General features: G+C 46.4%; 1 protein-coding gene across 4 annotated transcripts in view; it reads right to left on the reverse strand.

The window, feature by feature from the left end:
- Positions 1–25,738, reverse strand: part of SYT3 (synaptotagmin 3) — a 260,592-nt gene that overhangs the window by 24,562 nt on the left and 210,292 nt on the right. For all 4 annotated transcript variants that reach the window (XM_075328966.1, XM_075328965.1, XM_075328967.1 and 1 more), the window contains exons 6-8: positions 15,396–15,516; positions 10,299–10,470; positions 1,113–1,242 (exon numbers count right to left, since the gene is read on the reverse strand). In XM_075328966.1, the coding sequence (XP_075185081.1) occupies positions 1,113–1,242; positions 10,299–10,470; positions 15,396–15,516 (423 nt within the window). The remainder of the gene's footprint in view (positions 1–1,112; positions 1,243–10,298; positions 10,471–15,395; positions 15,517–25,738) is intronic.

The following is a 25,738-nucleotide window of genomic DNA, read 5'->3' on the forward strand; positions in this document are numbered from 1 at the left end:
ACATTCTATTTTGTTAACAGCGGTTATTAACCCGGGCGAAGCCGAGTAGTACAGCTAGTAACAGTATAAAAGGCAAACTGTCTAAATAGAATAGGCGCGCTCCACTTCTGCCATTGCAGGATACAAATTTTGTGCCCAGGGAAATATAATTTTCTAACATTTAGAAAGCTGTTAAGAAGCTGATTAGAGAGTCTGTGATCCTGCTTCTCCCGCCCACTCATAGACAAAGCCTGTGAGTCCTGCTTCCGCCACCCACTCATAGACAAAGCCTGTGAGTCCTGCTTCCCCACCCACTCATAGAAAAAGCCTGTGAGTATTGCTTCTCCACCCACTAATAGAGAAAGCCTGTGAGTCCTGCTTCCCCACCCACTCATAGACAAAGCCTGTGAGTATTGCTTCCCCACCAACTAATAGAGAAAGCCTGTGAGTCCTGCTTCTCCATCCACTCGTAGAGAAATCCTGTGAGTCCTGCCTCCCCTCACCCACTAATAGACAAAGCCTGTGAGTCCTGCTTCCCCACCCACTCATAGACAAAGCCTGTGAGTCCTGCTTCCTCCACCCACTCATAGACAAAGCCTGTGAGTCCTGCTTCCGGCACCCACTCATAGACAAAGCCTGTGAGTCCTGCTTCCCCACCCACTCATAGAAAAAGCCTGTGAGTATTGCTTCTCCACCCACTAATAGAGAAAGCCTGTGAGTCCTGCTTCCCCACCCACTCATAGACAAAGCCTGTGAGTATTGCTTCTCCACCAACTAATAGAGAAAACCTGTGAGTCCTGCTTCTCCATCCACTCGTAGAGAAATCCTGTGAGTCCTGCCTCCCCTCACCCACTAATAGACAAAGCCTGTGAGTCCTGCTTCCTCCACCCACTCAGAGAAGGCCTGTGAGCCCTACTTCTATCAAATACTGCCTCAGATAGGAGACCTGACAGAGACACTTTACTGACACTGTAGTACACAAGAGACATATATATATATATATACTCTATAATCATTTTAGTCAAGTTATAAATTACAAATGTATTTATGTATAAACGGACTCTTTGACAACTCCGATAGAGGATGTCTTTCCATACAAGACTGTAGTCACCATCTATATTCGATGTCTTTACCTCCACCAGTTGATGCCAATGTTCTATTGGTTTTCTTGGATTCGCCAGCATCTCATTCCAATGTTCCCTTCCTGGCATGTCCGCGTCACCGCCCACACGACACATTCCAATAACCTCATTGTGACCTATACTGTACAAATGGAATGAAATATAGCAATTACATCTCAATTATCTGACTGTGCTCAAAAATTACCCAACAGGTGAACATTTTTATGATTACTGCTCCAAGTAACAAAAAACATCGGAAGGTTAGAAAAAGAAGAGAGCAAAAACTGTTTCGCAAAGCAGCTATTTTAGTTGGCGACATTAACACTAAGGGCCGGATTCAGCATTTTATTTTTCATCTTATGGAATTTGTGAATATGTTTTGAACCTGATTTTTCTAAATAGTGCACATGGTTTAGAAATTTTCAACAAAATAAAAAAATATATATATATTTTTTGTCTTTTTGACTTTTAAGTAGAGTTGAGCGGATTGCTAATAATCCGGGTCCGGCGGATCCGTCGCGGGTTGCCCCAGAAGTCCGGATCTGATCCGGAATTCGGCCCAATGTAAGTCAATGGGGGAGGAGAGAGAGAGAGAGAGAGAAGGAGAGGGAGAGGGAGAGGGAGAGAAGAGAGAGAGAGAGAGGAGAGAGAGAGAGGAGAGAAAGAGAGAGAGAGGAGAGAAAGAGAGAGAGGAGAGAGAGAGAGGAGAGAGAGAGAGGAGAGAGAGAGGAGAGAGGAGAGAGAGAGAGAGAGGAGTGAGAGAGGGAGAGAGGAGAGAGAGAAGAGAGAGAGAAAAGAGAGAGAGAAGAGAGAGGAGAGAGAGAAGAGAGAGAGAAGAGAGAGAGAGGAGAGAGAGAGGAGAGAGAGAGAGAGGAGAGAGAGAGAGGGAGAGGGAGAGAGAGAGAGAGAGAGGGAGAGAGGGAGAGAGAGGAGAGAGAGGAGAGAGAGGATAGAGAGAGAAAGAGAAAGAGAGAGAGAGGAGAGAGAGAGAGAGAGAGGGGAGAGAGGAGAGGGAGAGAGGAGAGAGAGAGGAGGGAGAGGAGAGAGAGAGAAGAGAGAGAGAGGAGAGAGAGAGAGAAGAGAGAGAAGAGAGAGAAGAGAGAGGAGAGAGAGAGAAGAGAGAGAGAAGAGAGAGAGAAGAGAGAGAGAAGAGGGAGAGAAGAGAGAGAGAAGAGAGAGAGAGGAGAGAGAGAGGAGGGAGAGGAGAGAGAGAAGAGAGAGAGAGGAGAGAGAGAGAGAAGAGCGAGAGAAGAGAGAGAGAGGAGAGAGAGGAGGGAGGGAGGAGAGAGAGAGAGAAGAGAGAGAGAAGAGAGAGAAAGAGGGAGAGAGAGAGAGAGGGAGATCGTGCAACCGGATTCTCGGATCCAGGTTGGACCCGGATCGGACGCTGAAACCATGCGGATCCGGATTGTCGCATGTTTGTTGGATAATTTGTGCAGAAATTTCAGACGTACAGTAAAATCACTCTGGTAAGGGGAAGACTGGGGTAAATTAACGGAAACAAAGCAACATTTTAAGAAGTCGCAATTGAAAAAAAATCATCTGCAAACTCCAAACCGTAAAAAAAAGCAAGAGCAAAAATAGGAAACCAAAACAAACAATCACATATAAAATAGAGTTTAGCAATGGGACAAATTAAAAGTTAAGGCGCAAATGACAAAAAGGCAAAAAACACCGAATACTAGACAAAAAGAGGCGGAAGTGCAATAATGTATCGAGGACTTAAAAGATTAGTCTCCAGCTAGATGACATGAGTTCCAACATAATATGTGTAGTTACAGAAGGAGGAACAGCTCTGGAGCACAACATACTATTATACGGGTAATTTGACAATTGTGTCTTGATCTGTTTCATAGTATAACACAATAATGGTTGGAAGTCCTTCTTTTCTGACACAGTTTTCAGAATCCCTACTAAAGAAAACTGATCAAAGGGTTGTACATTCCAAAAAATATCTTTAAAGAGGACCACCCACGAGTATTTTCCTATATAAACTAAAGCCATTGCTATACTAGTGCTATCATGCTGATTCTATACATACTTTTAGTTGTGAGATCGGATGTATACTTTCTGAAATACAGGCAAGTAAAGTTTGTGAAATGCACTGTTATTTGATTGACAGCAGCTACAGAGTATCTAACAGTTGGGTTGGGTTTTGCTAGTTATTCCCGTACCTCTCTGCCTGTCCTTCCTCCCTACAGTATCTGTTATTACAGGGGAAGGAAGGAAGGACAAGCAGCAGACAGGGGCGGGAATAACTAGCAAAACCCAACCCACCTATTAGATATTCCGTTGCACCTATCAATCAAATAACAGTGCATTTCACAAACTTTACTTGCCTATATTTCAGAAAGTATACATCCGATCTCATAACTAAAGGTATGTATAGAATCAGCATGATAGCGTCAGTATAGCACTGGCTTTAGGTTATATAGGAAAATCCTGGTGGTTGGACCCCTCTTTAATATAGTATACACAACTTACTAATAATGTGTACTTCCAAAGCTAGCCCAGGTATCGACCTTGGTCTCAGGATCCACTTTTGGTTTGTCCTCAACAGAGTAAAGATTTTCTAATGTTCGATGATCATTAGAGATGATGAGCAAACCAATTTGTGTAGCGGCCAGGTCAATATTCAATGACTGCTGGATGCAAGCCCTCTTACTTGCTGGCATCTTCAGCTTCTCTTTTGATTAGCCAGCCTGGTGTGACGTCATCGATGCCGGGAATGCCGGCAAATAGTAAGCGGTTGCAGAGCTCCAGTCTAGTGGCCATAAAAATCTGACATGGCTTTTAGACAAGGGTCATGTGAGCATATATTCTCATCTCAACATCAATACTATGTGTGGAGGGGTCTGGCTGGCAGGCTTATTTCAGTATCTGAGCCTGCCCCCTTCTTTACACAAAAATTCTGCCCCAGTGTTGATCAGGAACATCTGGGACCTAGGGCCCTATGCGGCGGATCTGGGCACATTGGGCATATATTAGTAGGTTGAATATCCTAATATTAGGAACGCAGATACCCCTTTAAATTATAAACCAATTATTTTGTACAGATTAGTACCTCTCCCATTGAGCTCACTACTAAATTTATATGCAATGGTCTTCTCTTGTGGTGGCTATGTAAGTGGTGGCCGAAAGGAGACACCTATCTTCAATGCTCTCTGGGAAATGTGGATCAACATCGAAACCTACCGGTGACCGAGAATTGACAGAACTGAATTGCAGGTAGTGTGTTTCCTAGAGGGAAGAGTTAGATGGGAATATCGGGTCAGGTGACAACTTTGGCGCTGTTACAAAGTATAAAAGCCTGAGCTGGCAGTGTAGAGGTGGAGTGGGCGCCACAAATACCAAGGGAGCAGATGTGTACACAGTAAAGCAGGCCCGTGTCATGTAGTGGATGCATATTGAAGAGGAAGAGCCCAATGAAGACCTGAACCATACCATCGCCAGAGGAGCCCGAAGACCAAGAATGTAGCCAGGGAAACCCAAAGACTGAACACGAAGTATCATCACCAGAGGAAGCCAAGTATCGTCACCAAAGGAGGACGTGACTACATGATCAAGCATCGTAGCCAGAACAGAGCATTGAGCATCATCTCCAGAGAAGGGCCAAACTACATAGTCAAGCATCATAGGCAGAACACCCAGCATAGTCTCCAGACAAGGGCCAAACTAGATAGTCAAGCATCATAGGCAGAACATCCAGCATCGTCTCCGGAGAAGGGCCAGACTACAGAGTCAAGCATCATAGGCAGAACATCCAGCATCGTCTCCGGAGAAGGGCCAGACTACAGAGTCAAGTGTCGCGGGCGGAGGAGGGGACGCTGCGCTCTCCCACTGCTCGGGTCCGGCTGCCACTGCTGCTGCGGCCTGCTGCTGCTCGGTGGCTCGAGTGATGGGCCGGATCCCGGGGACTTGAGCGGCGCTCCTCGCCCGTGAGTGAAAGGGGTTTGGTTTTTGGAATAATTTATTGTCCGTGACGCCACCCACGGTTGTGGTGATTGTGTGGACACCACCGCTGCTCTGTCTGTGGATCCCGGGAGTGGTGGTATGGAGCAGCTAGTTGTTGATTGGCCCCTCCGTAGGTAGGGGGTTTGGTGGTCCCGGGGCCCAGTGATGGGGTTGGGATGGTGGACAGGCGGGCTATGGGGCCTGTGGAGGTGCAGGGACGCAGGGGTAGCGCTATGCCGCCCGGCACGGAGGTACTCACTCAGCCCAAGGATGATGACACAGTTCACGGTAAACAAACGGCTGGTTGGACGGGTCCCTCGAATGGCTACGGTGCTGATGTTCCCTGCAGTTAGCGGTGACGGTCACTTCCCTGCACATAAGTACGGTTCTTTGGTAGCGATGGATTCCCACCGGTAACCCGCTCCCCAGCTTGGATATGAGCCGGAGGAGCCCCTCTCTTGCCCGCAGGCGCTGGCCCTGAGAAACTGGTGCCCTGGCGGTGGCGGTGTCTCCCTTTTACGGTCGGACTGTTGCCTTCAATCGGGACTTGGTTGTTGGGAGACCCTGAGGTCCTCTTCACTGACGGATTTGGCAAATTCACGGCGACTCCTAGCCTTGCCGGGATCTGAAAGGCCCCTGCCAATGGTGCTGGCTTCTCTTCGTATACCGCTCCGGTACCGCCAGAGCGGTATACGACCTTGCCCAGGGCGTCACATTCCCCCTTAGCAAAACGCAGACCGTCCTCGGGCTGCCCGTCCAACACCGGTTTTATTTTTCTGGAAAAGATAAAAACATAAACACAAGCATAATAACTTCATCCCACAGCGGGAGGCACTTTTTCTTAAACGTTACGGAACATTAAAACGGTTGCTGCTGCCGCTCTCTCCCACCCAAGTAACCTGGCCCTGATGCTGCTTCTAAGAAACAGGCAGCACCCCTTGACCCCAGTCCTGAACCAGTTACCCGAGCGGGATCTGTCCTTCCCCTCCAGAGGGTAGCCACTGGTTCCTGTGGTGGCTGGGCCCCAGCCTGCTCTACTGCGGGCCCTCCCTCCAACCTGCCTCTCCGGAGGCGGTAACGGTGCTGCGACAGAAACAAAACATTTTTATTTACAAGCCACTTAACGTTTGTGGTTGCCCTGCAAGTTCACGGGCTTGTCCATAGAAGTTCCTATGCAAACAATTTTTCAACGGTCCCCACGGGGACAACGGTGCCGGCAACGGCCGGTTTTCCAAATCACGGTTCAAATCAGGTTAATCCTCGGTTCCATTTCACTTATCATCTTTCAACTTTCATTTGCAAACTTTTTCAAAACTTTCAAAACGCACACAGACTTCTGGTCCCAACGGGGACGGTGCAACGGTGTCCCGCTGCCATCACTCGGAGTCCTCAGCGTCACCTGAGGGAGGGGGCGCGGCGCTCACACGGGCCTCCTGGCTGCCCCTTAACTTAGCATCCAGCGCGAACCACCCCCTCTCCCCACAGTGCCGGGTGTACTGAACTATGTCGCCCGGCATCAGGTTACGACCGGGGTGCTCCTCTGGCAGGTGAGCATTCACATCCCACTGGGCTATAAACACTTCGGCCTCCAGGCCCGGTTCATAAATAAATCCATAGCCCCGGCGGACATCAAACCGCCTCACCTGCCCCTCATACAGCGGGCCTCGGACCCGGAAGGTAGCTTGTCTCAGGCTCTCCTTCTCCCGGATCGTATGGGCCACCAGCTCTGCCTTCTTTCTTTCTCTCTCACCGATTTCCAGGCCCAGCGGTACCGGCTCCCTGTCCCAGTACAGCGCTGCTGCAAGCTCCGGCGCACGGGTTGGGCCCCGCGGGACATTTTGGACGCTGCCCACTGTTAGGGATCTGGGCGGCAGGTCCCGCGGTGTCTTGGCCTTGGACGCCGCCTTGCAGCGGCAACCCGGCGCAACCTCAGCCGAGGTGTGGGGGATGGGCACAGGGGCTTTCCTCTCCTGGGCCTTCGGCACGGAGCGGGCTGTCGGCTCCGGCTCGGGGGACTTCTCGGGGGATGCCTCCGGTTCAGACTTCGGGGCTTTCCACGGCAGCACCTCCGGTTTGCTACGGGCTCCGGCTACAGGTCGGCCCGCCGGGGCGGGCATGCTGGGTATCGCTACCGGTTGCGGTGGCAGCGGGCCTAGTGGCGGGGGTCACGGCTTCCGAGACGGGTGGCGAGGGAGGCAACAGAGAAAGAGGGTTTAGACCGGGTCCCGCAGCCGCGATGACCGGCCCTTCAAGGGCATCGGGGCGTGGGTCACTCACCCTCCCTTCCTCAGCTTCCTCCTCGCGTCTCCGCACGGTTGCTATCACGTCCGCCATGTCGGTCTCCCACTCCTCCATGAGGAGCTGCATTTTAACCTGCAGCCTCTGGTAGAGCTGCGCGGTCCGGATCTCCACCCACGCCGCGGTTCCCGGCGCGGGGGCTACGGTGCTTCGGGACGGCATCCACATGCTGCTGGCGGCTTCTTCCAGGAACAGGGTGGCTGCAGAGTCCTGGCGTCTCTGCTTTTATAGCCGCGGCTACATGCGACCAGTCGCCATTTCGTCCCCCTTAGCCTCTTTTCGGCCCCTCCTCTATCGGGGCGGGGTTTTGGCCTTCGCGCCTCTGCTACTCGAGAAGACGCTCGAGCGGGAACTCTTCGCGCCAAAGATGGCGGCTTCTGAAATTTTCCGGCCGGACACCTCCGGCGGTCACAAGGCGCACCTCTACCCAACGGCAGAGCGGTAAGATCCTGTTCGTGACGCCAAGTTGTCGCGGGCGGAGGAGGGGACGCTGTGCTCTCCCACTGCTCGGGTCCGGCTGCCGCTGCTGCTGCGGCCTGCTGCTGCTCGGTGGCTCGAGTGATGGGCCGGATCCAGGGGACTCGAGCAGCGCTCCTCGCCCGTGAGTGAAAGGGGTTTGGTTTTTGGGATAATTTATTGTCCGTGACGCCACCCACGGTTGTGGTGATTGTGTGGACACCACCGCTGCTCTGTCTGGGGATCCCGGGAGTGGTGGTATGGAGCAGCTAGTTGTTGATTGGCCCCTCCGTGGGTAGGGGGTTTGGTGGTCCCGGGGCCCAGTGATGGGGTTGGGATGGTGGACAGGCGGGCTATGGGGCCTGTGGAGGTGCAGGGACGCAGGGGTAGCGCTATGCCGCCCGGCACGGAGGTACTCACTCAGCCCAAGGATGATGACACAGTTCACGGTAAACAAACGGCTGGTTGGACGGTTCCCTCGGACGGCTACGGTGCTGATGTTCCCTGCAGTTAGCGGTGACGGTCACTTCCCTGCACCTAAGTACGGTTCTTTGGTAGCGATGGATTCCCACCGGTAACCCGCTCCCCAGCTTGGATATGAGCCGGAGGAACCCCTCTCTTGCCCGCAGGCGCTGGCCCTGAGAAACTGGTGCCCTGGCGGTGGCGGTGTCTCTCTTTAACGGTCGGACTGTTGCCTTCAATCGGGACTTGGTTGTTGGGAGACCCTGAGGTCCCCTTCACTGACGGATTTGGCAAATTCACGGCGACTCCTAGCCTTGCCGGGATCCGAAAGGCCCCTGCCAATGGTGCTGGCTTCTCTTCGTATACCGCTGCGGTACCGCCGGGCCACCACCCGTCCACGGTCCTTTCGGCAACCTCCAAGTAGCCTCTCCTGCAGACGGTCACCGCCGTCTGCCAACCTTGCTGTCTCAGTCCGGGGCACACACCCGGACTAACTTCAGGCTTTTCAACTGTCACTTTCTCTGTCACTACTCTCACTGTCCTCCTTCTCCTTCCTCTCACTTTGAACTCTCCACTTAATCTGCTGTTTACTCCTTCACCTCCACTCTCTAACTCTGTCTAGACTGATCTGCCTGGTTTTCCCGCCTCCAGGGCTGTGAACTCCTCGGTGGGTGGAGCCAACCGCCTGGCCCACCCCCTGGTGTGGACATCAGCCCCTGGAGGAAGGCAACAAGGATTTTTGTTCTGACCTTGGTGTTCCTGCAGGGAATGTGGGGTGCATGTTGGTGTTGTGACCTGTGACCCCTGGCTCGCCCAGGGCGTCACACAAGCATCATAGGCAGAACACCCAGCATCATCTCTAGAGAAGGGCCAGACTACACAGTCAAGAATCATAGGCAGAACACCCAGCATCGTCTCCAGAGAAGGGCCAAACTACATAGTCAAGCATCATAGGCAGAACATCCAGCATCGTCTCCGGAGAAGGGCCAGACTACATAGTCAAGCATCATAGGCAGAACACCCAGCATCGTCTCTAGAGAAGGGCCAGACTACACAGTCAAGAATCATAGGCAGAACACCCAGCATCGTGTCCAGAGAAGGGCCAAACAACATGGTCAAGCATCATAGGCGAACACCCAGCATCGTCTCCGGAGAAGGGCCAAACTACAGAATCAAGCATCATAGGGAGAACATCCAGCATCGTCTCCAGAGAAGGGTCAGACTACATGGTCAAGCATCATAGGCGAACACCCAGCATCGTCTCCGGAGAAGGGCCAAACTACAGAGTCAAGCATCATAGGGAGAACATCCAGCATCGTCTCCAGAGAAGGGCCAAACTACATAGTCAAGCATCATAGGGAGAACATCCAGCATCATCTCCAGAGAACGGCCAGACTACATGGTCAAGCACTAAAGATCAGACACAGAGGACACACCAAAGATTAGACACATAGGACTGGAGACCAAAAATGTGCTCCAGTGCAGAGTCCAAGTGTGGCACCTGTTTACAGCTACAGAGGGCCAAAAGCCAGAATATATTTGTGCAAAGGTAAATTTATACTTCAACTATGGTCGTTAAACAACCGATTACCCGCTATATACTAACCGGTCTGTGGTTGGATAATGGCTTGTGTAGAGAGGCCAACCAGAATTCTGTGGGTGCAGAATGATCATTAATGCGGCCACATAGAAATTCATAATTATCAGCAGCACATCACCTGTTTACACAAGACAATGTGCTGCAAAAAGCAATAAATTGAATGCCGACACGGGCAGTCCAATCACCCAATGAACGAGCGATTTTTTTTTCATTTGTCGGTTGATTGCCGGAATGTTTACATAAGTCATAAATGAGCATTCTAAAGAAAACACTCTAATGAATGCTCATTCACAATTATCAGCTCAACTAAATATGCCTGAACTCAATGGCTGGATGCTGGGAAGCAACAAACTTCTACAAAAAGACCATGGTAGGTCAATAAAGTCTTCGATTGGTGAAAGTATGATGATATAAGACCAAATCCTTACCAATCATAATCCATAACTGCGATGGTGAGGCTCACATGGTCCATATTCTCATTAGGAATGTCAAACACAAGCGCCTCATTATAGGTTGGGTTCAGCGTATTCTTCTTTATAGATGTTTTTCGCTTTTTCAGCCTCCGGCCTTCGCAGATGAGAGACGCTTTCACGTATGGATCTTTAAGACAAAGAAGAAAAAGAAGGAAAATTACAATAAATTGTGAACTGGAGCTAAGGGTCAATGAGATGAAGAAGTCCTGACAAATGGAGACCATTTCAGACGATGTGTGAGCAAATATTTAAAGTGTATAAGTTAGTCAAAGACTCAAAATTAGCATAGCAGAAGAAGAACGTTTTGTGTCCATTGATATAACAAGATTGCGTTGAGCTTCTGCAAAAGATTTGAGTCATAATTCTCCTTACGAAACCTTCTTTGGAAGGCGTTGGTTTTACCCTTGAGCCTAAGACCATCTTTGGTCCTACAATGCTTCCATCGTTAAGTAAGAATGGGTTGACGTCAGGTCATTGACTAAAGGCTCCGTTACACGCAATGACATCGCTAACGAGATATTACTGAGGTCACGGAATTCGTGACGCCCATCCGGCCTCGTTAGCGACGTCGTTGCGTGTGACACCTACGAACGACCGGTAACGATCCGAAATACTCACAAAATCGTTGATTGTTGACATGTCGTTCATTTTCAAAATATCGCTGCTCGTTCTGGACGCAGGTTGTTCGTCAATCCTGAGGCAGCACACATCACTACGTGTGACACCCCGGAAACGCCTTCCTGCGTCCTCCGGCAACGAGCTGGGAGTGACGTTAATGCGGCTGCTCTCCACCCCTCCGCTTCTATTGGTGGCCTGCCGTGTGACGTCGCTGTGACGCCGCATGAACCGCCCCCTTAGAAGAGAGGCGGTTCGACGGCCACAGCGACGTCGCTAGGAAGGTAAGTCCATGTGACGGGGCCTAATGATATTGTGCGCCACCGGCAGTGATTTGCCCGTGACGCACAAACGACGGGGTCGGGTGCTTTCACGAGTGACATCGCTAGCGATGTCGCTGCATGTAAAACAGACTTAAGACCATCTTTGGTCCTACAATGCTTCCATCCCTAAGTAAGAATGGATTGACGTCAGGTCATTGACGTGGTCATCGAAAGAAACTCTATTACTTTTTTTTGTGGAAGATTCAGTGTTCCTTTTTTGTTAATTTTTGGTTATCATCTATCTGTCCATTTTGCTAATTTCTAAAGAATTTGGAAAGAAATTAACATTTTGTAAAACATTATACCCACCTTATTCCTGACCTCACTTGACGTACTGTGCAACTCCCCTCCGGTCCAATTTGATCATCAGACCGATTCAGCACCTCCTACACTGACTAGACCTCATGACATTGTGGAGCAACTCACATCATAATATCACATCAGGTATATTCACATGACATCAGAAGACTTAGACCAATGTCAGAGGCACCGAAATTTTGACTTGGACTGAAAACTGGACTGGAGCGAAATTATCAGGCAGGACTAATGAGGATATGGAAGGTTGAATATCATTTTTTTACCCTTTGTTTCTCGAGGTTCTGGATTCTGGAAACATCTCAGCACATATTAATTCCCATATGTTCCGGAAAATTAAAATTTTGGTAAATTAGCTAATGATTACCAGTGACCCAGTACCATTGTCAGGTACTAATGCCCATGCCATAAGGCTGTTTCCAGCATGAGTGAACGGTGATGTAGCATGTTTCCTATCATGAATTCTTCCTTTGCTTCTTCATACGTCCTTTTACCATTTTAATTCAAGTTATTCCTGATTATTCCTGGGCAGGGTCACAGGTGACAGACGGTCATGTGGTTTCTGGCCATAGAAGGTCACAATGTTTGGCTGCACAAAATCCTCCCTGACTTTTCATTGTTCCTGTTGTTTTTCATTGGCATAGGTAGCTTTCCTACTTGATTTTCATCTCTCCCCCTTTGGTGTCCAGCAGGAGCTCGCCTTCCACGCAGCTGCTGATCATCAGTAATCCCTTGGTGCATAAATACCCCCTCCTTACATAGACTAGTGCTGGTGATTTTATTCAGTTCCTTCATGATCTGGTTGCAAGCAGGTGGCTTGTACTCTTTTGTGGTATCGTTGCTGAAAACACTGCTGTACCTGAGTCATCTTCTGACAAGTAGTTCATGCATTTTCCCCCTGTCTGTCCTCCTTGTGTCAACTATAGTGTTTAGTAGGTTTGATAAAGAGCTCATCCCACCCGTTCCCTATTTAGGCCCCAGCACTAGGGATACCTATGGTCAGGTATCCTGCTCGGTGCATAGGTGCGTAACCTATCTAAGGTGGTGAGGGACCCCACGGACCAGCAGTAGGGATACCTAGGGCCAGGTATCCGGCTTGGTGCATAGGTGCAGAACCTATCTAGAGTGGTGAGGAACCCCAGGGACCAGCACTATGGATATCTAGGGTCAGGTATCCGGCTCGGCGCATAGATGCGTAACCTATCTAGGGTGGTGAAGGACCCCAGGGACCAGCACTATGAATACCTAGAGTCAGGTATCCTGCTCGGCGCATGGGTGTGGAACCTATCTAGAGTGGTGAGGGACCCCAGGGACCAGCACTATGAATACCTAGGGTCAGGTATCCGGCTCGGCGCATAGGTGCAGAACCTGTCTAGGGTGGTGCGGGACCCCAAGGACCAGTGGTAGGGATACCTAGGGTCAGGTATCTAGCTCGGCTTATAGGTGCAGAACCTGTCTAGGGTGGTGAGGAGCCCCAGGGATCAGCACTAGGGATTTCTAGGGTCAGGTATCTAGCTCGGCGCATAGGTGCGGAACCTGTCTAAGGTGGTGAGGAGCCCCAGGGACCAGCACTAAGGATTTCTATGGTTATCTATCTAGCTCGGCACACAGGTGCGGAACCTATCTAGGGTGGTGAGGGACCCCCTGGACAAGCAGTAGGTTTGGTCAGGGGTCATCTTCCCCTTCCCTAGACATAGAGTTTCCCTTTCCGATTGCTTGATACTTCCCCGTACGTAGTGTGACAGGAAGATGTCTAATCCGGTCTTCTTTTCTTGAGTCTTACCAGAAGTTTGCTTTCTGAATTATCTCTAAGAAAGTGAAGTTGCCTATGATTAATAATTGATTTCCATCACTCAAGTATTGCCATAAAGCTTCAGTCACAACATGTTTGAAGATTCGAGATTTGCTGATATTCATCACGAGTAGACTCTCGAGGAGGTGGACGTCTCGCTGTCAAAGTCTACAATTAGGAGACGCCTTCAGAAAAGTAAATCATCCTTCTATGCTCTTAGATGATGCCGAGCTCAATACTGTGTTTCTGCTTTTTAAGAATGTCCCAAATCTTCTTCCATTTCTCCAATTTTCATGGAAATTTCCCATTTTACACATTTGAAAACTTTTTCTAACGTAATCGCGAGGCCGATTTGTTGTCCTACTTAGACTGGATCCAGGTCATCGCTACGTGAAGGAAGGAAGAACACGAGGAGCGAGGTTTCAGATCATCATTAATATGAGCAAACTTTCAATCTTCAAACATGTTGTTGTGACTGCAGATTGGTAACGATACATCAGTGATGAATATCAATTATTAATCACAGGCAACTCCACGTCTAAGAGATAGTTCGGAAATGTTCTTCTACTTCCTCTAAAGCCGTCCAAGCGCTGATTGTTTAGGCCATGAAATATTTAGTGTAAGTTTGCAAAAATAATCTAAATCATACGGCAAGATTCATTCTCTTACATAACTAGAGGGCTAATTCCACTTGATATAAAGACATCAATAAACATCTAGAAGATGACAGGTTATCCACTTACTAATACACATAGGTCCATTTGGGAATAAGTTAAAATTGGCTCCAGGAATAGACTTATAGAGGATGTTCCTGTGACCCATAAGAGGGCAAGACTAATGTAAATTGCACATTTTGGGTTGGGGAATTTGATTCCAAAGGCTTAAAGCTTCATTTCTTCTTGTCCTTCATTCTTCGGGGCTTAAGTGTCCAGTGGGTGGTCTTAATCAGTGATTGACAGCTAGCTCTGTATGCACTCTTAAAGGGAACCTGTCACCAGATTTGGGGCCTATAAGCTGTGGCCACCACCAGTGGGCTCTTATATACATTATTCTGACATGCTGTATATAAGAGCCCAGGCCGCTATGTAGACCATAAAAAACACTTTATAATACTCACCTAAGGTGTGGTGCATTGCAGACTGGTCGGATGGGTGTCTCTGTTCTCTGGGTGCGACGCCTCCTCTTTAAGCCATCTTTGTCCTCCTTCTTCTGAAGCCTAGGTGCATGACGTGTCCTACATTATCCACACTAGCCGGCATAGGTATCCCCCCCAAAACACATATCCTTGCTGTCAAGCTGCCACAAGGGGAAGCCGGAGCTCTGCAGCAGAAGACACTAAACGGAGCAACAAGTAAATACACAGTGTTCTCGTACACTGCCTTACAGCACAGCTGGGAAGCAGAGCTGCAGGGTGGGCGAGGAATAGTCAGGCGAGCCGGGTCAAGCACAGTATGGGCAGAAGGAGGACCGGAGAAAAGAGCAGAAGCAGAGTCAAAGTCAGGCCGAGGTCAGTACCAGAGGAAGCAACCGAGTGGGGAGGTAGGAGAGAGGACAGAGGACTGGAGGGACGACTAGAGGACGGAACACAGACAAGGGCACGGGGGCACAGATGGATCAGGATATCACTCACAGAACCAGCAATCACAGGCAAAGCAGCGCTGCTTATAGCCGGCGCTGGTTTACTGGAAATGTCAGCTTTTAAGGCATCCAGGCTCCGGAAGTGAGGCTCGAGAGAAGGCTCCGCCCCCCAGCCATGTGGACGGGGAGGCGAACCATGACACTATCACTTAACACTCCGAACACTCTGGGGAGTGTTCAAAGTGTTAAGCAATAGGATATGTGTTGTTAGGGGGATACCTCTCCAAATTAGATCGGTGCTTTTCATTGTTTTCCTTCCACCACCAAGATCAGACATACCAATTAATGGAGGACAATGAAGTTTCACTTATATTTACACATAATTGTCACTTTATTTCGAGGTATGAGCATGAAAAACTAGAGCAATACCTGAGAAGCCGGTGAGATCCATGGCCTTCAGATTCGATGCTTTGATAATGGTGACAGTAAGGCGGCCGGCAGTCGGGAGGTAACACAGCGAAAAGTTGATTTCACCCAAATCGGCTTTCTCCTTAAAATGCAAAAAAAGACCTTGAATGTTTCCTGTTTTTACAGCAATATTATTTTGAGAAGAGGGGCAATTAAGAAGGGAAACGGTTCTGCAATTAAACCAATTAAAAAGAAAACTACTACACAAGATGTTGACACTTCACCAGATGTTTCCACGGCTCAATCAACATTCTTGACAAACTCATATACTAAGTCTGCCTTTCCCGTCTTTGTAGTACAGCCATCTTTTAGTTTAGAGCCTTTTATATTATGTTATGAACAAAAAAAGTCAAAAGAATAACAATGGTTATGTCCCAGCTACAGTTGTCAGGTTCAGGTACCCATGACTTACGAGAGAGTTGACAGCAATAGTTGGTGGACAACATATTTCGAAAGAGTATGGGTGACGTCAAGGCCCCTAGGTTCGGATAACAGTCTAATATGTGTAGGGGCCACTCAACTGTCCCCCAATGCATATCCGATGTCGGACTATCAATCCACCATTGGAAAAGTGTTGCCGAGGCTTTCTCAAAGAACACAGGTGCTCTCACCAGAGCTAGTGCTCCCATGTATGGAAGAGTCAGGATAGATAACCACCTGCCAAATAATTGGCCAAACCATTGGTTGGCCGATAGTTATCTAAACTGTAGGAGGAGCATCAATATAACACTGATGTCTATTCAAGGGCCCATTTCCGGCCAAGATCAAGGACCATGCACCTAGGATACTGCCAGATACAGGATAAGCTAGTCATACACAAGAGCTAAACCCAACATATGTTTCTGACAGCTAAGCATAACCATGCATTCTTGGATTGACTTGAGTTTTTTCAGATGGAGAGTCGAATAAAGCACTAACAGACTCCACATATACTGAAATATCAATCGATTAGACATGCTGAAATACAACATGCTCAATCTTTCCACCAGTGCCAGACTTCAGAAAACTGTAAAGCCCCCTTTACGCTTGAGACAACTCTTGGCTGAACGATGGTTTGGCCGGTCATTTGGTTGACAGCGAACTTGCAGAATTCTTCCATTCCCAGGACCTCAGCTGGCTATGGGCTCCTGTGTTCTCTATTAGGCTAGTTTAACACATCCTTCTTTTCGCCAGTTTGGCGGATTCGGCGCACTCCAGTACAGTGTATACAGTACAATGGCAGCGCTGCAACTTCCGGGTCACATGGTCCAGCCACATCACAGCATGTGACCGGAGCTTGTCGCACTGCCATTGTACTGTATGCACTGTACTGGAGTGCGCAGGATCCGCCAAACTGGCAAAAAGATGGATGTGTGAAACTAGCCTTAGAGGGCTCCTCCCAAACATTTTTAGCAACGGCTTACCGTACTTTTCGCTTTATAAGACGCACCTGATTATAAGACACACCCCCAAATTTGGTGAAGGAAAAGAGATTTATTTTTTTTTATATTAAATGGGGTCCGTCTTATAATGCCAGTGTCCGTCTAACAAATCATATAGGGTATATATCACTCAGAGCCCCCATCCTAAAATTAACCTCCTTAATCTGGATATGACCCCCTTATATTGAATATAGCACCCTTGTGCTGGCACACGTCCCCCAGTGATGCCACATGTCCCCCATTGATGGCACATGTCCCCCTGTGCTGCCCATGGCCCCTATGGATGGCACACGTCCCCCTGTGCTGCCCATGGCCTCCTATGGATGGCACACGTCACCCTGTGCTGCCCATGGCCCCCTATAGATGGTACACATCTCCCTGTGTTTGATATGGCCCCCATGCTGCTGCCCATAGTAAAATAAAAAACTCTTTACTTACCTTCTCCAGCGCTGTCCTCCCGTGTTTCCCTCTGTGCTGCTGAGCTCCTGCACTTCCTGGTTCTCGGTGCTGGTCATGTGATCGGCACAGCAGAGTGACATCATCTCTGCGTGCCTGATCACAGCGGCAGCAGGGAGATCGGGGAGACACCGGGAGATCAGCGCTGGAGGAGGTAAGTAAAGCTTTTTTATTTTACTATGGGCAACAGCATGGGGGCCATATCTAACACAGGGGGGGCATGTGCCATCAAAGGGGGGAGCAGGCACATATAATATGCGCCGCTCCGCCAGACCATCACCGCGGTGCGGTTTCAGCACCACAGTGATGGACAGCGGCAGTGCATATTATATGAGCGGGAGCAGGAGATCAAGGGCTCCCTCCTGCAGCCTTCCCCAGCCTCCACCAGCATGTCTCGGCCTCCAGCACCGCTCCAGAGCTGCCCCCACCTCCCCTGGGCCCTGCAGTGCATATTATATGAGCGGGAGCAGGAGATCAAAGGCTCCCTCCTGCAGCCTTCAACAGCCTCCACCAGCATGTCTCAGCCTCCAGCACCGCTCCAGAGCTGCCCCCACCTCCCCTGGGCCCTGCAGTATATAATCCGTATATTCGGATTATAAGACGCATCCTCTAATTTCCCCCACATTCTGGGGAACAAAAGTGCGTCTTTTAAAGCAAAAAATACGGTAACTCTTAAAAAACAAAAGGATTGTCAGTTCAAAATTAGACATGACGCATCCTTCTGCCCCCCAAAATAATTTGTTGGTAGACAGCTGGGTATCCTATTCACATTTGACTGTTGGCCAGACCTGTAGAAAGCAGGTTTGACTAATCTTAGAATAATGTGTGTGGGGACCTTTAGGTTACCCCACTGACTATTTAAAAATCAGTATGTTACAGTCACTTTTTCTAATGCTTATGCCCATTACTACTATATAGTGAAAGTGTCATACATAGTGCATTGGGCTCTGTTCAGATTGCAGATTCTGACACTCCGCCCGATGGTTTCTCTGGTGTCTGGGATCAACACATCGACCTGCTGTGTGCTGAATCATAGGCAGGCTAACATGAGTTAATCTCTGGTAGTCTGCTTGCTCCTTTAATCACATGTTGTGGGAAGGCCTATCACATCTGCTCCCCTCCTATTTATGCTGTTTGAATCCTTCCACCCATGCCAGCTATAGTTTGTTCTTTGTTGGTCTGTGAAGTGTGCTGTCCCAGACTTTCTGGGGATAGTTGTGCTTATTGCTTGGAGAGGTTGTGGAGTTTACTCCTTTTGTTTTGTAGCTTCCTTCCTACACTTGTTTTCCCTCCTGAATCTCTTAATGACTTAACCTTTGTGTGTGTGTGTGTGTGTGTGTGTGTGTGTGTGTGTGTGTGTGTGTGTGTGTGTGTGTGTGTGTGGTGTGCTGTGTGACAGAGTTTTGGTTTTTCCTTGTACGACTTTATCTGTGGGTTTCATCACACTCCTGTCCTGTCCCTCCCTGGATAGGGAGGGGGAATCACATGAGGACTGGTCAGGAGCAGGGACAGGAAGGAGATTCAGGCCTCTCCACCATAAGGAGTATCCCTGAGAGTAAGGATAGCATAGGGTCCCCTAGTTTGAAAAACAGCTTAGCAGCCCCAGTTCTTTGCTATCTCATAGTCATAGTGACAGAAAATCCTTGGCACAAATCAGTGAAATAATCACTTGAAATATAGAAAATATTCCGTATATAAACTATAATGATTCAACAAATGAGACCTAACAATTAAGGTTAACAATATTTTCATGAAAGTATAAAGTGAGAGGTAAAACAGAATAAATAATGTAAAAGACAATTTAACATAAGATAAAACTTTTAAGAACCAGGTATGTCAGGAAACTCCGAATGAGATTTAGTGGATTTTGGTTCAATTTTAAAAGAACTTAAAAACCCTACCCAAGTATATATACAAATATATATATATATATATATATATATATATATATATATATATATATATATATATATAAAATCGTATATATCAAGTAAGTAGCCGATGAGTCCAATATGAGGACCAGGAGAGTATCCAACTTCATTTTGAAGATAAGGCAAGAAAAGAAGTATTGTGGCAAGAACCATGTAACTGGTATGAAGTGGCATCCAGGTGTAAGAGCACCTAGACTAGCCCTCAGGCTAGGGGACCTAAACTGTCCCTTATTCCAGAGGTAAGGCAAAACAATCACTGATCTCGGGGAGACCAGCCAGAGAAAACACTGCCGGCAGCCAGCGAAGGCGCTCAACACAGTGAAATCCTAGGTGCATTGCTCCCTGGGTAGTATGCAAATCAAAAAGGTCCGTGGAGCCTCTGTTAGGAGTCTCGACACAGAAAATAGCCAGATATGCCTCCGGGAAGGACCTAGCCAAGGAGTGCCTCTTTTTAAGAGACCACTTTTTGATTTGCATTATTCTAGAGGTAGACTTGAAGGTAGCCAGATCTGGACCGCCTGCGTGGCCCTAACTCCTGAGCAGCCCTGGTCTAAAGGGTTGGGATGGGGAGGGCTGGGACAGAGGTAAAGAATCACACACACATACCAACAGACAGGGAAAAACCAAAGCTCAAACTCACTGCAAGCACACACAGGGAAAACGACAATTCGTTTGGAAATAGGGAGGAAATAAATAAACAACAAAGATATTTCCACAGCACACCAAATGGCATACAACCATCCACCAACAACAGGATCACCAAGCACAGAGACCGGTATCGCTGGAGCAGAGCTAGAGCTATATTCGGCATGTGAGACTAGCTTCCACCACCTTTTAAATGACGGAGGCGGCAGTGATAGGACGTCAGCGATTCCCTAGCCAGCAGGATTTACTCCTGCTGAGGCCGGTGTCACACTTGCGAGTGCCTCGCGTGTCTCTCGCTCGAGTTTCACGTTGCATCACCCGGCACAGACTCACACTCTCCTCACAGGATTGAGTCGACCCGCACCTGTGTGGAGAGTGTGAGTCTGTGCAAGTTGAGTCTGTGCTGGTTGCGAGATACACGCAAGGCACTCACAAGTGTGACACCGGCCTAAAGCGAAGACCAGAGAGCACAAAACAGTCAACGTCCGGCTCTGGCTTGAGCAACTAAGAAGCATCAGGTTGCCTGCCAGACTCTGCAATGGGAACAGAGTCTGGATTTACCATGATAGACCAGCACCATGCTTTTATTTTTGATTGGGCGCCCTCTCCAGTCTCAACTATACTTCATTGCCCATAATTGACCTAAATGGTGGCAAATCGTAAAAATTGAAAGCCAGGGCTTAGTGAATGGTTATTGTATTGAATCCAGTTATCAGAATACTAGATGATCTGTTGACCAGATCTTCTCCTGGACCAACCATTAAGAAAAAATATCCACCATCGACTTGGCAGCCATTGTCCCCGGTGCCCGCATTGTTAGTTTGTTCCATTTTAGTAAACTAGCTAGTCATTTCTTGGCACAAAAAAATCACTGTTTTCCAATGGAACATACATTAAACGTTTTTTTGTTTACCCCGTCTGTAGCCAGTGTTCCTGTCTGCGTTCATCCATGTCCCAATTCCAACCTGATAAATATGTATGGCTTGTCGGAGCCAGCGATCTGTGAGGCTACAAATCCATTTGTGATGTGAAATAAAATCCGCGGAACAGACTAGTCTCACTAGACACAAGGAGTACGCACATGAAAAGTAACACAATCTCGCGACATCGAAATACTAATACACATCAGGATACTCAGGAGGGTATCCTCCCAGCCAATATTCTTCTAATGAGCTCGATTATCAGCTTTGCTTTATGAATGGGGGAGGTGGTGGTGGTGAGGGTAATGAAAATTGCATTTTTAAGGCGGCATCTAGCTGGAATGCCAAGAAAACGCAACCAATTAACTAATTACTACCGTAGGGAACATTTCAGCATAAAAAGTGTCATTTTGGCCACTTTAGTGCAAAATATGCTAATTGAAGCCAAAATGAAAGCTCTATGCTCACCGTGTCCCAAAAGGCGTCTCAGATGCTAACCGCGGATTGTCGACTCTCAAGACGCAATCCAGAAAATAGTAATTACGCCACAATGAAAATCCACTTATTTATCAAAAAATTCCATTAAACCGAAATCACAAATAGGAGCAAGTGGAGGGGAAAAAGATGTAAGAGGTTCATTTTACACTTACATATTTAGTATTTGTAAAAAAAAAAAAAAAAACTAAGTTAAATACATTGGAAAAAAATCCCTGAGCCCTCCTGATTCTAACGCTCTTTTCCGTTTTCTTCTGCGTCGTTCCATTGCTGAAATATTCACATTTCTTTTTTATGGTTCTTGTGGAGCGCCTAATGTGAAATCTCTGGTTGCAATCCAACTGGGCGTTTTTTACCAGCCTTTTCTGGAGACGTGCACTTTTACCACTCCCAAATGCTGTCAATCATAGCTGATGTAAGACTGTTGAGCTATTGAGCCATGATTGGCAATATCTTAGAGGCATGCGTGAAAGCGCATGTCCCTAGTTGGTCTGCAAAGCAGAGATTTCACATAGTGCACTTAAATAGATATAAATGTGAATATCTCTGCAATGGAGCGACGTAGAGCAAAATAGAAAAGACCCTTAGAATTAGGGGAACTCAAGGATTTTCTTTTAATATATATCATGATAGATAGCATGATAATTAACAAAAAAGCTCAAAACGCGTAAGTGTAAACTGGACCGCTATTTTTCACTTTTGCAACATATTTATGGAATTATGTAAAACAAGCGTGGTTTTTGCAATTGTAAAGATACTACAGTACATTGTTACAAGTTTTCACTAACAAATTGGATTTACAACATTTTGCCACAAGTGCCAGAAGAGAAGTGCTCTCAATTTGCCTCCCAGGACAGATGGGGCTATTATTTGTTCCTGCGCCAATCATGTGCTTTGTGCATTTCCCAGCTACCTTACTTGCAGTTAAAAGAGACATCAATAAGAAAAGGAGAGCAGATGGTAAGTGATTGCCCTCATGGCAGTCATACTTTTTCTGTTTATGACAACAATGCAGCATGTCGTATATTTAAAATAATTTAAAGATAATTTGTCACTTCCTATATATATATATATATATAATTATTTAAAGAAAAAAAATAAAAATAAAATATATATATATATATATTTTATATATACTGTATTTACTGTGTGTCTATATATATATATATATATATATATATATATATATAGATATATATAGATATATATAGACACACAGTAAATACAGTATATATAAAACATATATATTTTCTTTATTTTTATTTTTTTTCTTTAAATAAATAAATATATATATATATATAGATAAATTTTAGATATTTATATATACATATATATTTTAAATTATATACATATATATATTTTTTATAATTAAAAATAATATATATATATATATATATATAGATAGATATATATACAGACATATATATATATATATATATATATATGTAAATACAGTATATATATATATAAAATATATATATTTTGTTTTTATTTTACATACACACACACACATACACACACACATACACATACATACATGTACACACACACACATACACATATACACACACATATACACACACACACAAACATACACACACGCATACACACATAAGCACATAAACACACACACACACACATACATACACATACATACATATACACACACACACATACACATATATACACACACACACATATACACACACACACACATATACACACACACACATATACACACATACACACACACACACACACACACACACATATACACACACACATACACACATAAGCACATAAACACACACACACACACACACACATACATACACATACATACATATACACACACATACACATATATACACACACACACACATATACACACACATACACACATAAGCACATAAACACACACACACACACACACACACATACATACACATACATACATATACACACACATACACATATATACACACACACACACATATACACACACACACACACACACACATATACACACACACATATACACACACACACACATACACACATAAGCACATAAACACACACACACACACACATATACACACACACATATACACACATAAGCACATAAACACACACACACACACACACATATATATTGACAGATTCTCTTTCAATTGTTTTACATATATGACAGATGCAAAGAAATTTACACCAGGTAAAAAAAATACATATTTACAGCAGCTGGCAGGTCTACGTTAAGGGGGATTTTCCCATGAGGAAAGCTCATTTTAGTCAAAAGATCTTGGAATAATAATAATTTCCTCAATTGGATGTGATTAATAAAAATGTTCCTGTGCTGAGATAATCTTATATATGTGTCCCTGCTGTGTACTGTGTAATGGCCGTGTCTGACCACACAGGGACATAGAGTGATCATATCACAGCTCCTGGGCAGAGGAGGATGCCAAAGAGATAGCACAGCATGGGATCATAGCTGATTCTTTCTGTGAGGTAAAACATTTCCCTGCCTGGTTTTAAACAATGTTTTACCACAAAGAAAGAATAATTTGTGATCCTGTGCTGTAATGTCTATATACTTTATACTCTTTCCCCTGCCAAGGAGCTGTGGTATGGTCAGACCATGTCCCTGTACGGTCATACACGGCCATTACACTGTACACCGCAGGGATACATATACAAGATTATCTCAGAATAGGAATGTTTTAACTCACAGAAAGAATCGGCTATGATCTTGTACTGTAATGTCTATATCCTCTTTGGCTTCCTCGCCTGCCTGGGAGTTGTGGTATGATCAGATCATGTCCCTGTACGGTCAGACATGGCCATTACACAGTACACAGCAGGGGCACATATATAAATTATCTTAGCATAGGGACATTTTATATAATCACATCCAATCGTAAAAATTATTATTATTTCAAGATCTATTGATTAAAATGAATTTTGTATGTGGAAAAAACCTCTTTAAGATAATGCAGAGACAGCTGAATGGAATATTATGTCTTATGCCATATTTTTTTCTTTTCCATTCCTGCGCTCCTTGCGGCAGGCGAGAAGATGAGAAACTGTACAGGAGTCTAACAAAATAGGCACCTGCGTTATGTGATACATTATATATGACTTGGGATTAATATTTCAGCAGGTACTAACCTTAGGTAGAAAAAAGGATGAAGGTAAAATGTAGAAAGCAGAATGAATGGGAGATGATAATGGGCAATGCACGTGTCTTGCCACGTGAGAGCCATGAGGATTAGAACAATCATTTTTGAAAATAATGTTATATATATATATATATATATATATATATATATATATATATATATATATATATATGTATAAATAAAAAAAATTGTATAATATATTTTACTAGCTGTAGCACCCACTGTTGCCCGGGATAATAGTAACTGTCTCTGTCTGTCTCTCCCAGTCTCTGTCTGTCTCTCCCAGTCTCTGTTTGTCTCTCCCAGTCTCTGTCTGTCTCTCCCAGTCTCTGTCTGTCTCTCCCAGTCTCTGTCTGTCTCTCCCAGTCTCTGTCTGTCTCGCTCAGTCTCTGTCTGTCTCCCCGTCTGTCTCTGTGTGTCTGTCTCTGTCTCTTTCCATGTCTGTCTGTGTGTCTGTCTCTATCCGTGTCTATCTCTGTGTCTATCGCTCTGTCTGTCTCTGTATCAGTCTCTGTCTGTCTCTATCTCTGTGTCTGTCAGTCTGTCAGTCTCTTTCCCTGCCTATCTCATTCCCATCTGTCTCTTTCCCCATCTGTCTCTTTCCCCATCTGTCTCTTTCCCCATGTGTCTCTTTCCCCATGTGTCTCTTTCCCCATGTGTCTCTTTCCCCATGTGTCTCTTTCCCCATCTGTCTCTTTCCCCATCTGTCTCTTTCCCCGTCTGTCTCTTTCCCCGTCTGTCTCTTTCCCCATCTGTCTCATTCCCCATGTGTATCTTTCCCCATCTGTCTCTTTCCCCGTCTGTCTCTTTCCCTGTCTGTCTCTTTCCCCGTCTGTCTCTTTCCCCGTCTGTCTCTTTTCAGGTGTCTCTTTCCCCATCTGTCTCTTTCCCCGTCTGCCTCTTTCCCCGTCTGTCTCTTTCCCCGTCTGTCTCTTTCCCCGTCTGTCTCTTTCCCTGTCTGTCTCTTTCCCCGTCTGTCTCTTTCCCCGTCTGTCTCTTTCCCCGTCTGTCTCTTTCCCTGTCTGTCTCTCTCTGTCTCTATCTCTTTATCCGTCTCCCCACTGACATCTTATTACCTCACACACAGAAGCTTCTTCTACTAACAATTTATTTTGTTCCTAATGTGTGGAAGTGTGTGTGTGATTTGCTCCTCCTGCACGTGATGCCTCCCTCTAGTGGGGGCTTAACTGTATCCTGCAGCAGTAGTAGCTTTGGCCTAGGTAATGTACAGCTACAGTTCCATCTTTGCTGTAAGTC

The sequence above is a fragment of the Anomaloglossus baeobatrachus genome, chromosome 11 (assembly GCF_048569485.1).
Source record: "Anomaloglossus baeobatrachus isolate aAnoBae1 chromosome 11, aAnoBae1.hap1, whole genome shotgun sequence".
Taxonomy (NCBI): domain Eukaryota; kingdom Metazoa; phylum Chordata; class Amphibia; order Anura; family Aromobatidae; genus Anomaloglossus; species Anomaloglossus baeobatrachus.